This window comes from Heloderma suspectum, chromosome 1 (assembly GCF_057233095.1).
Source record: "Heloderma suspectum isolate Gila_16-S chromosome 1, 16-S_ref, whole genome shotgun sequence".
NCBI classification, from domain to species: Eukaryota; Metazoa; Chordata; class Lepidosauria; order Squamata; family Helodermatidae; genus Heloderma; species Heloderma suspectum.
The window spans coordinates 115,168,537-115,183,450 of NC_139458.1; the positions used below are offsets into that span (position 1 = coordinate 115,168,537).

General features: G+C 42.9%; 1 protein-coding gene across 2 annotated transcripts in view; it reads left to right on the top strand.

Annotated features, from left to right (window-relative positions):
- The first annotated feature begins 351 nt into the window (after nt 1-351).
- Nucleotides 352-14,914, top strand: part of DENND5A (DENN domain containing 5A) — a 107,843-nt gene continuing 93,280 nt past the window's right edge. For both annotated transcript variants that reach the window (XM_084854519.1, XM_084854528.1), the window contains exon 1: nt 352-1,495. In XM_084854519.1, coding sequence (XP_084710645.1) covers nt 1,372-1,495 — 124 coding nt within the window. In that variant the 5' untranslated portion in view covers nt 352-1,371. The remainder of the gene's footprint in view (nt 1,496-14,914) is intronic.

Here is a 14,914-nt window from a genome sequence, read left to right on the forward strand (position 1 = left end):
TCTTTATATAGTCATGCAAAATGTTCTGCAAGTGCAAGATATTCTGCATTTAATATTTATTTGAAGATGTCATATATAATGCTGTCCTCCCAGCATGCTGAGTTTCTGAAGCTTTAGAAGTACTAGGATCCCAGCCCCTTATAAGATGCAAAAAGTGACCTTCTTTCCATGGCTGAATTTACAAGGGAGCATAGGAAGGGATTAAAAGACTATAAAATCCAAAATAAAAATCTGTTCGGTTCAGCCTTGTAATTACTGATAACTGTTCATAAAATAGTTTTCATGATCAAATAAAATTGTGTGTATATATGGAAGCCAAAAATGGCAAAGAATGGAGCGGAAACTGATCATTGTTCTGAGTTTATTAAAATCAGCTTTCCTAAAATCCAGGGTACGCATTTGACTACACTCGGATTTTGCTTCCCTTAGAACCAAGGACTCAAGTATAATATGGTCGCTTTCCCCCAGAGTTCCTGTGACGGCTACTCTTCACATGCCCTTTCCAAGTGTGGATGGAGTGGGAGCAGCAGCCTCCACTTTCCTTGCCCTCTCTTACTACTGTGAAAGGGCTGTGGTACTGACAGTGGCAAGGGGATAGGCCCGGTCAGGTCATCTCGCCCAAGGACCCCTCAACATCTGGAGCTAACACAGATTGATACCCCCTAAAAATATTGTTAACTTTTAGTTGAACTGATCAGGCATTGCGGTGGGGAATAGGGGGGTGCTGCTGTAAAGAAGCTAAATAAACATGTTTTGTCTCTTTCAATATGGTGGGAGAGAAACAAAGGAAAGAACCACGAGGAGAGGGATAGATAATGGGCGGCACAGAAGTAGAATGAAGAAATTGGGGGTCCCAAGTACTTCGCGCAGGGACAGTGAGGGCAACAACGCAGAGGGCAGAAACGCCCCTTGGTGGACAGCCCAGTCTCTAAGCCTATCTAGTACTGAAGAAAGAACCAGCAGCGGAGAAGGGAAGGGGTTTCATCCTCTCGCTTCGCTCCTCCCCACATCCCTCAGAAACCAAACCGCAAAGAGCATCACGTCATCCTTGCCGCCCAGTGCGCGTGTGCAGCATTGCGGTTCTCGCTTCCATCCCTCTCCTCCCCCCACATTCCGACTCTGAAACATCTGGGCGAGGGGGGGGCGGAGAGAGGAGCGTCCTGTTATGTGTGTTTGTCCGCCCGTCTGTCAGGCCTGCTACCCACAACGCCGCGCGGCCCTGGCCGCTCCGTCATGGAGGCAGCAGTGGGGGCCGCTGAAGCAGCCGCAGCTGGGGAAGCAGAAGCCGCGGCGGCGGCGGCGGCGCCCCGAAACCTCTCCTCTTCCCGCCGAGCGACTTGAGTCGTCCTGCCTCACAGGGGCTTCTCCAGCATGAGTGGAGACGGCGGCGGCGGCGGGGGCGGCTCCTCTTCGTCTGCTCCCGGCCGCTTCGCTGACTACTTCGTCATCTGTGGTCTGGACACCGAGACTGGTCTAGAACCGGACGAGCTCTCCGGTGAGTCGGTCGGTGCGCAGCCGCCACTCAGTCTTTCCTCGGAGAGCCAAAGGGTGTCGCCGTCGCTGAGGCGCGGCGGCTCGTGCCGCTCGGCGCTTTTCTCTCGCCAGATGCGCGGCGTCGATTTGTGGTGCCCTGAGGGGAGGAGGAGGAGGGAGTCAATCACGGGCGTTTCTTCAGGGCTGCCAAGACTATGAATATGTATATATATATTGGGGGGGGCGCTTTTGACAGCCACCATACGAATGAGAGAAGCTCCACTTGCGTCCTGAGGGGCTTGTGAGCGGTGTGTTGGCGCTGAGGGGCGACCCCGTTCAAAATAACAGAGTGAGGGCTGCCCGTCTCTTCAGATAAGCGACTTATTTCTGGCCAGGAGAGGTGCTAAATGTCGGCCCAGTCGAGGCCCCCCCTGCTTCGTGCCGCTGGCTAAGGACGGAGGAGTTCGGTAGTGGTGGTGGAAACAGCCGCTGCTTTGTTATGGCAGGAACAGGACCTTCAACCCTTCTCTCTCCCTCACCCGTCTCCTCCTCCTCCTCAGCCTGCTCCCAGAGCACTTGGGCTTCATAATAAGGAGTTGTTGCATCTTGCTGTCGCTTTGGGATCCAAAAGCAAGTTTTTAAGGATCAGGTGGCGGCGGCTGCCACAGCAGTATCACTATTTTAACTCGGGGAGAGGAGAATCTAGCACACTGTATTCTTCCCCAAATCCACCCATGTTCCTCAAATCCTGCCTTGACTCCAGATTAATAGCCTTCCATCCAGCTATTCTTGACGCACGCACGCACGCACACACACCCTTCCGTAGTGGAGGCTGATATTGTATTAGTTTGCCTGCAAAATAATGTGATCTCTAAACAAATAAAAAAAGCGTGGTAGGATGTAAGAGTTGTTTATGGCGGAGGCGGAGGAGGAGGAGGAAAGAAAAACACCTCACAACAAGACAAAACTATTGGTAGCAGTGGTTTAGGAAAGATAGTTGTAGAAGTGTAAGGACTGATTGCAAAATTGGGCCAATGCTCACCTTTCATGGCCTTTTGATGACCATATTTCATAACATCTGATTAAATGGGTTCTAGTGTATGCCACAGTGCAGTTTTCTGAGCTGTCTATTACTCAATGTTAACCTTTTCTACTTTTTTTGGCTTGGAAAACACATTGGTTATAAAAGGTACTGCAAATCTTTTACTTCACTTCCACTGTAATGTGTGCAAATCCATACAGGATTTAGGTAGTTGCATAATTTTGATTGTAAGTTACATTTTTCAAAATGAAGCACATTTGCAGGGTTGGGAGTTCTACTAGGGTTTACTGCCTATTGTTGTTTTTCCGTATAACGTCATTAGACTTCATATAGAATGATGAGTATTTGGTATTGACCTTCGTAGCAGCTTATTCCATAGTGTGCTGCTCAATGTGAACGGAGCGATGAAGGTACTTATCTCTGGATTATCTGGAATAACATCACCGAAGTCTGGAGTTACTTTGTGTTAAATTAATATATAACATATTCTAATATAGAACACAGGTTAAAAGTTTTATCTCTTGGCGTGAATATTTTAGATTGCTTTCTTAGTAAGTTGTAAGTCTGACAGTTTTTCATAAGTCATGTTCATTCACCACCAACATTTCTATTATTTGTTTTGTCAAAATTCACTTATTTAATTGTTACAGTACATTTTGAATCACAGGCTACAGATCTATGCACACTTGCATGGGAGTAAGTCCAACTGAATTGAATGGGACTTGCTTTCAAATGAACATTCGTAGGATTGCACTGTTAATGGTGTTCTGCTGGCAACTGACAATTATAGAAATGTGATATTCAAGACCCCTTCTTTATTTATTTGTATACTCTAAGATGCAAAATGATTTGTATGATATAATTTAATTGCCTAACAACCCTAAAAGGGAACTCATATTATTTTCTTTCTACTATTTATTAATTTAATTGTTATTTTCTTTGTCGTCACAGAGAACAGATTGAATGATAGTGATCCAAAGCTATCCAGGGAACCCATGACTGCCTGGATTTGAATGGACCTATATCATGTCTACCCACCCAACTATACCACCTACCACCACCATATGCACCACTTTTATATTATTTATTTATTTAATATATTTATTAAATGTCTCATAAAACTAACTGTCTAGGCATTGTACTACAGTTTAAAATATACTAAACAATAGGAATCACAATCTTTGAAATCTAGTATATCATAAAACTAGTAAGCATATGCCAACACAATAAAATTGTACAACTGTAATTTGACAATGAAGGGGGGTATATAAATATTTTGTATTAATATTATTATTAATATAATAATAACAATATTTTATTAATAATGATATTAGTAATAATAATATTAATAATAATAATATTAGTAGTACAACATACAAAGCTACAACAAACCATCAGGAGCTGAAACCTTCCCCAGGGAGTAAAGTAATAGATTTTAAATTCCTGGGAGAACATTAAAAAAGTCTTGGCCTGGTGCTGAAAATACAGCAGTGTGGATGCCATACAACTCCCCTGCAGAGAGCATTCCAAAGCTTGGGAGTCCATCATTGAGAAAGGCCTCTCATAGCCACGCTCCAAACATCAGATTGAAGGGGCACTTGAAGGAGGGCTTCTGTAGATGACCTCAAAGCATGGGTAGGTAAATACAAGAGGATGCATTCCATCAGGTGCTAAGGTTCCAAACTGTTTTAAATGTCGAATCCAGCACTTTGAATCTGGCCCAAACCAAATCTGAAGCCAGTGATGTGAGAAAAGACCAGCATAATATGATTATAACCTGTCATGGCTTGTATCACATAGCTTTGCCAACTTTTTACCCCAAAACTTTTAAACCAGTTAACGTATGGGGTTTCTGTCCCCCTACCCCTGGAATTGCCTTGGAAGTGATTGGATCCTGACTAGATTGGGCTTATATGGCGATAATATCTGTGTGAAGTAATGCTGCCTCCAGGCTCATTTTCAGCCATTTGCAAGCATTGCATTTGCTGTAGTGGTGAGAGTGACGGACTGGGAGCCGGGAGATCCGGGTTCTAGTCCCCACTTGGCCATGGAAGCTCACTGGGTGACTTTGGGCCAGTCACAGACTCTCAGCCCAACCTACCTCACAGGGTTGTTGTTGTGAGGATACAACGGTGAGGAGGAGGATAATGTAAGCCGCCTTGAGTTCCTTGCGAGAGGGAGAAAGGCGGGGTATAAATGCAATAAATAAATAAATAAATAAATAAATAAAATATTTGCTTTGTTGAAAGGTAGTAGGTAGCTAGGCCAAAGGGTTCCAGTAACATCTCTTGTTTGTGCTCAGTTATTTAGGTTGCAATGCTAAACACACATTATCATTTACTATATTTATATCCCACCTTTCTTCCATCATGGAACTCAAGACAGCACACAGAGGATTCCCAGGTATCTCCCATCCAGGCACTGACCACTTGCTACTTACACTGAGTGCTATGGGACTTTCTTCCAAGTTGATATGCAAAGGTTTGCATGCTCAGTCATATTTCTGCTATCTTAGCAACAGAATGGTGGGGATTTGGGGTTAAATTAAAATAAGAATAAGATGAGACTTAGAAAAACTAATGATGTTGAAGTTCAGTTCCTACAATCTATAGGGTTGGATCCAAAGTTATCCTGGAAATGAAAGGTCTTCTTCAATTGATGGAAGAGACTGAGATCCATTGAAGGCTCCCACTGGAGGAAAGGGGGAAAATTTTGCTGATTCCTCCTGTGCTATCTCTTATGCTGTTTCAGAAGGTCCCTCAGCTCTCTGGAGCAGCTTTTCAGGGGCCACAGGCAGTTGAAGTGGAAAGGAGGAATTGGCAAAAATCACCTCCCAACCTTCCTCCAGTGGAAGTGTCCTGTGAGCAGAATCCAACACACAGGAACGCTGGAGCCAACCAATACTATCCAACATAGATTTTAAAGGTATTATATTTTAGTTATAATGTTGATCTAATCACTCTTCAGAGTAGAATTTAATATCTCCTGTTTCACTCATTCCTGTAGTTATTTTTCTGTTCTCTGATGTTGCTTGAATTACTGTTTTTAAGTTCAGTTATATCTAAAATTATTTCTAAAATATATTAGTTTCCTTATAGGTTATAGCTTAATCTGAAGCATATGTATTCAGAAGTAGGGTCCACTGATTTCCATGAGACTTCCAAACTAGGCTTAGAATTAAAAGCTTATGGTCTGATCTTGTACATGTTTACTTGGAAGAGAAGCTGCTGGCCATTAGAAGGAAGACTCCAATCTGGGAGGCTTCTGAGTATCCTGTGCCCTGCCGGGCTGCTGTCAACAGGGCAGGAGGAACAATGGAGGCGATTTTTGCCTCTCCATCCTCCTTTTTTAACCTTTTCCTCTAGACAAGCCTTTGAGCCCATCTCAAGGATTCACAGTGCCAGGGGCTGGGATTGCGGCTAGAAAGGCCATATGTTTCTGCAGATCCTAGCCTCTCACCTCCCTGCCCACAAGAATGCCCCCTTTTTTTACTTCTACAAGGTCATCTGAGGCCACTTTTGCAACCTCAGAAAGCAGTTTCCACAGTTCTTTCTGTGATGGCTGCAAGGGGGTGGAGGAAGGGGCAGAGGGAGGGATCAGGTCTTGAACTCCTCCCGAAGTTGTAGGAGTGTCTGTGGCTTGGGGGGGGGGGAATCCAACAAATCCTATTGTCCCTGGGATGCTCTCCAGGAACCATAGGATTGCACCCTACCTGTCAGTTGGACTTAATCCCAAGTAAGTGTGTATAAGATCACATACTGACCTGGTTCACATGATTAATTTGAGCCATGTTAGCTTAAATAAGCCTTGTGGAACATGCTGGGTGGAACATGCATGGCTTGTGGAACATGCTGGGTGCCTGCAGACACCTGTTCCATAACTCAACCCCTGCTTGTAGGTTCTCGTGTTCTCCTAACATGGTCAGGGTGGGTTGCTGGACTGGTTAACAAACCATCCACAGCCCTAAAACAGCCTGTGGGTCCCCAGCATGTGCCACAAGCCATGGTGACTTATTTAAGCCACTGTGGCTCAAATGGATCATGTGAATCGGGCCACTTTGTCCCTTGTTTGAACATTTAGAGAATCTGAAACAATTTCATAAATTCACTGGATGTTTATATATTGGAGTTTAGAGTGATAGGAAAAGGGGAAATGCATTCTTATTGAAATATAGACCCTAGCTGTGTAAAATGTGTTGGGAGGGGGGAATAAAGTGACTCCTGGTAATCTGGTGTTTCCTGAAAGATATATTTACTAGGATGAAAAGGGTATTGTGTAGCTTTTCCTCTACTGGATGTATTTTTAGCTATAGAGACATCTTTGTGCTACTGAAACAATTTGTCATTAATAAGTGGCAATTGTTGAAATAAAGCATTGGCATTACAGTGCAGAGAGAAGGAGGAAGGAAAGCAGGATTCCTAAATAAAGCAAAGCAGTTCTTAAACTGTAATCTGATTGGTATACACTGCAGTTTTCTCCAGGGCCAAGTCTGTCTTGAACACAGCCCTTCTGATCTCATAGTAACTAAAGTTCTCTATGGGAAACTGGCAGTTGCTGCTTGGACTCCTAGCAAACCTATAGACATATTTTTTTCATGCAAAAATCTAATGAAGTAATAAAGCCCTATTATGGCTTTATTCAAGAATATCAGTAACAAATGTTGTTTATAAATATGACCCAACATATTTAGTATATGCATTTTTATTATGATGAATATTGCCACTGATATTAGTTACTTCAAAGTTCTATACGTTTTATGAATATAGAGCTATACAGCTATATATAGGCCCCTAATAAAATTCTAGAGTACACTAAAAGAACAACAACAAAGCTTTTTTCAGGTGTTGTATTATACATAAGCAGAAGACAAAGAAATGATCATGTTCAATGGTCTAGAAGCCTCAGAATTTCGTATTTATAAATTGTAGAAGTTTAGCTATATTAGATTGCTGCTTAAAAACTAACAAACATTCTTGTGGCATAAATGTCTTGTAGGCCAGAGCCAACTTTGTTAGAGGCATGAGGTGATTACCTGTGAGTGGAAAGAAAGGAACACTTTTTTTCCTAACAAAAAGGCCAAATGGTCAAGCAGTGCAAGAGATAGCAATAGAATTGTACAGAGCACAAATTAATACAATATTCAATCAGAGTGGGTGATGAATTGGCAAAGCTAGATGAGTAGCGAAAATAAACACAGTTATTTTCTGTAGTGAGTTAGTCACTCTTGAGCCTCTGTTAACTGTCTCAGATCACAACAAATTTTATAGCTATGTTCAAACATATACTTCTTCATCCTGGATTAACAATCCAGTCCAAAACCCTGTATGTGCTCATGTGCTGCTCCATTCATATCAATAGAGTCAGATATGTGCATGCAAAGGGGTGCATATGTGAATCTGCTTTTTGTTTAAATGATTGTGAAAGTGGAGATTCTTAATATGTATCTTAAAGTATGCATCAAAGCTCCTGCACTAAGGATAACATTATTGGGTCAGGACTACATCTTGGCTGAAAGTTACTGAATGTGAAGTTTTGGTGATTTGGGTGGGAGAGGCAGGATTTCTGACTCCTGAATCTGGGTGCAGTTCTTGTAACCACCACTTCCTCTCTCCATAAGGCATAGCATAATTCCAGGAGCATTCTGGAGTGAGGGTAAATGGTTGCCACTGAAATAAACTCCACTGCTTCTGCCACTACAGACAGCAGTAAAACCTGAAGGTCTGGGTGGAGGTGTGAGATTAGTGTTTGATGAGGTTGCACTCCCTCTGAAGCACCAGGTGCACAGCTTGGGGTTTCCCCTGGATTTCACATTATCTATGGAGGCACAGTTGCTGTCTGTTAGCAGGGACACCTTTTATCAGCTTCAGCTGATTGTCTAGCTACATCCCTATTTGGAGAAAGCAGACCTTGTTACAGTCATCAATGCCCTGGTTACATCCAGACTAGACTTCTGTAATGCATTCTATGTGGGTCTGCCATTTTTATTAATACATTTTTTGAATAGGTTTTTAAGTTGTGTAACAACTTTCATAATACTTACGAACATAAATACACCAATAAGCAAATAAAAGGCAAGATGAAGAAGGGAAAGGGAATAAAAAGGGTGTTGAACAGGGATGCAATTAAGGACAATAAAAACAAGGTTATAGATAGGAAGTCATTATACCATCAGATGAAGCCTATACTGGTGAGTCTAAACTGATTTTCTAGATCTATTTCAATCTGCTTCAGGCCTGGATTTCAAATGGAAACTGCCTTGGTCACCCTGTGGGGTGACCTGTGCCAGGAGAGGGGCAGGGGGAGTGTGACCAACTTAGTACTCTTGGACCTCTCAGCAGCTTTCAATATCATCTACCATGGTATCATTCTCTATAGGCTGTCTGAATTGGGATGTGGAGACACTGTATTGCCGTGGTTTTGCTCCGACTTGTATGGCCAATTCCAGAAGGTGGTGCTGGGGGAATATTGCTGTGCCCCATGGTCCAGGTTATTTGAAGGACTGCCTGCACCGATATGAACCTGCCCAGACCCAATGATTGGCAATGGAGGCCTGCTCACATACCTGCTAACAAGATCTATTAGGTTGGTGGGCACAAGTGATAGGACCTTTGTTGTGGCATTATGGAGTGCCCTACCATGGGTGTAGTTTCCTCCCTGACTATTTTTAAGAGGCCTTGAAGAACTGCATGTTCCACACAGCTTTTAAATGAATGTATGTCCTTTTTATTTTATACATGAGTTTTTATTGCCATTCTTTTAAATGTATTTTATATTTTTATTGTTTTAAAATTTTCACATTGTAAACCACCTTGAAGAAGTTTTGCCTCAAAAGGCAGTATAAAAATATTTTAAATAAATACATAATAAAATGAAATTCCCTCCACTTAAACAATAGAGGGTAGGAAGAAGAAGCCACTGCACTCACCACCATAGTAAGCACCTTGAAACAGTTTAAACAACTTTGGGGGCTCAGTCCCTGAAAGGTGATGAGATATCTCCCCAAATCCACCATCTGCCAGTGGGGTGGTGGACTGGGGGGGAATTTCATTCACCCCTGTTAATAAATTACTAAAGCCTACTGTAAGAGCGCAGCCCTATTGGGTTGCTGCCTGCTAGATGGAAACCTCTGATCTCAGAGGCTTCTGAGATTCCTTTGCCATGCTGGGCTGCTGCCAGCAGGGCAGGGGGGTCAACAGAGGCCATTTTCACTTCTCCATCCTCTGTTTTAATTTTGTTTCCCTTTAGACAGGCCTCTGAGCCCATCTGGAGGAGTCGTGTTGTTGGAGGCAGGCTGGGGTTGGAGAGGCCATAGGATTCTGCAGATTCCGGCCTCTCTTCTTCCCTCCCCATCCACCAGAATGCCCCCTTTTTGACCCCTACGAGTTCATCTGAGGTTGCATTTGCAACTTTGGAAAGCAGGTGCCATGGTTCTTTCCACAGAGGCTGGGCGGGGCAGAGGGAGGGTTCAGAGTCCCCCTCTTGAAGTTGCAGGAATGTCTACAGCTTCTGGAGGAGGAATCTGAAAAATCCTCTGTCTGAATGCTTTTTCAAGGGCATAGGATTGCACCCTAAATGGATTACAATTTTCAAAAGTTTGGAGAGGACTATTTAATATAAGAATGCAAAACCTACATCAGCTAGAATGTACATTGGACTTCTTTTCTGCATCCTATCCCACAGTAACAATATTCATGCTGGACAAATAATGCAAGAGAGGCTCTTATGCGTGTATGGTATTGTGTGATTTTTTTTGGTAGTGAATAACAGCATTCCGTGCACCTCGGTGTTCAGTCATGCCGGCCACATGACCACGGAAGCATCTTCGGACAGCGCTGGCTCTTCAGCTTAGAAATGGAGATGAGCACCACACCCTAGAGGACACGACTGGTTGGGGACACCTTTACCTTTTACCTTTTTATAGCATAAAATACTTAATGATTTTTACAGTTTCTAATCCATTTGCAATAGTAAATCTCCTGGAAGATCATGTTCACAGTTTGGGACGGCTTCTGCAACCAGCCAGGTGGTGCCTGTGGCTAGGCGTGGCTTTGCCCAACTAAGGTTGGTGCTCCAGCTATGCCTGTTCCTGGAGAATACTGCTTTGGCCATAGTGATGCATGCTAGTTATATCACATTTGGACTTCTGCAATGCACTCTGTGTGAGTCTACCTTTGAAAAATGTCCAGAAACTTCAGCTGGTTCAGAATGCTGTGGCCAAACTGCTGACTAAAGCTAGTTATCCCTTCTTTCAGCAGCTTCACTGGCTTTTGATTCATTTCTGGTCCCCAATTTAAAGTTGGAGAAGCTGGGAGTTGTAGGACTTTTTTCTGTCTAAACACGCATAGGTTTGCACCCTTAAAGTCCTACGCAGCTTGGGACCAGGATTTCATAAAGGACTGCCTTCTCCCATATGAGCCTGTTTGCTCACTAAGATCTCCCATATGTCCCACCAACAACTGAGCTGAGTTTGGCAGAGGCAATGAGAGGGCCTTCTTTGTGACACACAGCAGCTCTGGAAGTCCCAGCTAGGAAGGGCTACCTTGTTCCCTCTCTGATGGCCTTCCATTGCTGTGTAAAGGCTTTTCTTTGTTCCTTTGTTGTTAGTTTTAATCTCCCTGGAATGTTGGTTTTACAGAATTTACATCTGTTTTCTCTTCCTCCTTTACTTGCTATTACTTGTTGTTTTTATTATACCTTAATGTTGTATTGCACTGTGTCACTGAATATTTTATTGGAAAAACAGGATACAAATACCTCTAATAATAAACTAACTTTGGATTGTGAAAATGGTGGGCAGGGAAAGCTTCTCTTTCCTCATTGCCTCCACCAAAATTGGCTTTTCCTGTTTTTAAATGGGCCATTGGGTTACCACTGCACACCTGGAAGTAATGTATACTTTGGCTTTAAGCAGGAATATTTGAACATGTATTTCCCACATCCAGGCTTGACTTTCTAACCCAGGGTGGGAAACTCCAGCCCCAGTCTGGCCCATGCAAGTTTGGGCACCCTGCATGGGCCTCTCCCCACAGCCTGCAGGTGACCAGGGGCTTGGAGAGGAGGCAGGAAAAGGTAACTATCTCCAATCTGTTATCTCTGATCTGTGATTGGAAGTAACAAGGGGATTCCAGTGAATCTCCCAATGGGGAGGGTGAGTAACCACAGGGGAACCCCTTTGTTCTCTTTGGCCACAGATCAGAGATAATGGGATTCCCTCTTTCATGTGCTGCTTATGCCCCAAATGGGGCATGAGTTGCATGTGAAAGAAAGGAACTTGCCAAGCACCTGCAGGACTGGTTTCTGCAATCACATATTGAGTCCCTTTTCTGTGCAGCAAAAGCCATGGAGCTCTGTGCCTCTCCACGGAGAAAGGAGAAATTAACAAGGCAAGGCAGGGGTGGATGATGTTATGGGAGGGGCTTTGGGGTGGACATCATTTGGCCTGCTGGCTTGGTCCAGGTGTGGGCAATACAACCCCAGGACCAATGTATGTCGCCTACCCCTAAACTTGGTTTGTCCCCAGATTTTGTGAAGCACACATGCAATTCCCATGTGAGTAATATTGAGTTACTTTAGTGGTAATAGCAGCTCTGGGCAAATGCTATAAATGTGCTACTGTGGTATTAAAGACAATGGGGACGCGCTTATGTAACATGAAGTGTTTTTATTTTGGTTATTCTGCAGGGGGATAGCAGGAATTTGAGATTAGGTTTGTAATGGCACTTGTTAAATGCTCTGTACATGTCCTTGTCCTAGATCACCCAGTTTTCCTCTTTCCCCCAAAGAAGCCAGTGTTGTTTGCCATGTTTTGGAATACTAAAGAGCTCTTTTGTTTCTTTGGGAACTGAGGCAGACGTGCTGTGGTAGCTGATATTGCATGAAGAATAGAGTGGTTGATGTAAGTAAGAGCAGCTGTGCTCTGCTGAAGCTGCCTTGGAGTGGCAGACTAATATGATAGGCTGCCTGATGGCTGACATTGTGATACTATGAGTTTGTGTTTGGTTACATTTATAACCCCAGGTTACAAATGGTTTTAAAAAACTACGCCTTGAGTAAACAAATTTCTCCCTTGGTTCCCTGAGCAACTTTTACAAGGCTGCTTGTTAACTATCAATCATGAGTTTGCAACACACAAAATTGCACAGGAGTAACTGACTCTGCTTAATTTTGAAGTAAATACTTAGATAATAGCTAACTTAATAGGTTTAGAGTTGTATTTAAATATTAGATTACTTAACCCCACAGTTGAAGAATTAAATTTAAAAGCTGTTATATGCATAATAGTAGACTTTCCTTGGTTGCATCTCAAACTATAACAATTGTGTGAAACATAACGAGTTAAATATTTGGAACTGTTTCTCCCTCACCAAATTGGAAAGTCCATGTGAATGCTTTTTATGGTACTGTCATAGATACTTAATTTTGCCTGCAGCGGTTGAAATGGAAAAAATCATATGATATGACATTGTCATGATCAGTTACTTAACTGAACATGGTGCATCAATTTCTCCTGTCAGATCTGAACTGAAGGTTTTCTGAATTGTACCCTGGGTAGATATTACTGTTCTCTTTTTAAAAAGTAAATTGTGTAGTTTCCCCCTCAAATAAGATAAAGTCTAGGAAGTTTCTTGTGAAATTGTCATTTAATGTCACTTGCTCCCACCCCCGAAATATGGTTCTCTGATAATACAATTGACTGATTTTGGGTGTTACTTATTATTATAAAATGGGATATCTTTGATAGCTTAAGTAGGATTTTGGCCTAAAAGCATGAATTCTATGATTGTCCCTACATTTGCTAAATAATTCAAATACATTTTATATTCTACTTGCCATCTTCAGGGGAGAGTGCCCATGCTTATCTAGCCAAAATGGCAGCATCAACACACAAGAGAGAGGTATTGGTAGAGTTAGGAACTCAGAAGTTTGTAGAAGTACAATACAATCTTTAGAAAAGAACCCTAAGGGGAGGGGGGGAACAGCCCAATGAGGATTGAGAATACTCAGTGCCCATGGAATGCTGAGTGACTGTTAAGAAAAAGAAACCTGAAAAGTAGGTGGAAGGGGGAATGGAATGGAGTGGCTGGAAAAGAAGTACAGAGATATAAAAAGAGTAGAGAGAACCATCTAGTTGTCTGGACATGTCATTTCCTGGTCCACAGAAGCTATTTTTAAGTGTCCCCAAGGGACAGAAGTGAAAGGTGCTCATAGAAATCAGTGGAGAAATCCAATATTTTAATTTAACTGGGACTGGGCACCAAGTGTATCCACTCTACCCCCAAATTAGCCTAGTGAGCACTGAGCATGCTCAAGAAGAATGGGATCATTCTGCAAAACATGGCCCCTCCAGGAAATTCCTGACTTTTGTGGCAGATAACTTCCTCCTATAGAAAGTAGAGGAAGGAACTAGAGGATCGGCTATCCTTGACTTGATCCTAACCAACAGAGATGACTTAGTGGGTAAAGTAGCAGTTACAGGAACTCTGGGGGAAAGCGACCATGTTATACTTGAGTTCTTGGTTCTAAAGGAAGCAAAAGCCGAGTGTAGCCAAACCCGTACCATGGATTTTAGGAAAGCTGATTTTAATAAACTCAGAACAATGATCAGTAAGGTCCCATGGCAAGCGACTCTTAACGAGAAAAGGAGTCCAAGATGGGTGGGAGCTTTTAAAAAAGGAAATTCGCAAGGCACAATTACAAACAATTCCAACAAGAAGAAAAGGTGGAAGACAACAGAAGAAGCCAATGGGGCTTCACAAAAAACTAAGAGATGACCTGAAAACAAAAAAGGACACATATAGGAAGTGGAAAGAAGGCCAAGTAACAAAGGAAGAGTACAGGCAGGTAGCACAGAATTGCAGGAATGGCGTCAGGAAGGCTAAAGCTGGGAACAAGCTGAGGTTAGCGAGGGATGCCAAAAGCAAAAAAAAAGCTTTCTTCAGCTACATGCAAAGTAAAAGACAGAGGAAATAAATGGTGGTTCAGCAGTTAAATAAGGATGGAAAAATGATAACAGATGACAAGGAAAAGGCAGAAGTGCTCATTTCCTACTTTGGCTCAGTCCTCTCCAAAAAGAGGGTGTATGACCCCCCTGGCAAAGGCAAAGTACAGGCTGAAGGGGCAGGATTGCAGCTTGAGATCAATAGGCATATGGTCAAGGAACACCTAATTACTTTGAATGAGTCCAAATCTCCAGGGCTAGATGAACTGCACCCTAGAGTAATAAAGGAACTGGCAGAAGAAGTCTCAGAACCACTGTCTATTATCTTTGCGAAATCATGGAGGATGGGTGAAGTGCCAGATGACTGGAGGAGGGCTAATGTCATCCCTATCTTCCAAAAGGGTAAAAAGGAGGAACCTGGGAACTACAGACCAGTCAGTCTGACATCAATCCCTGGGAAA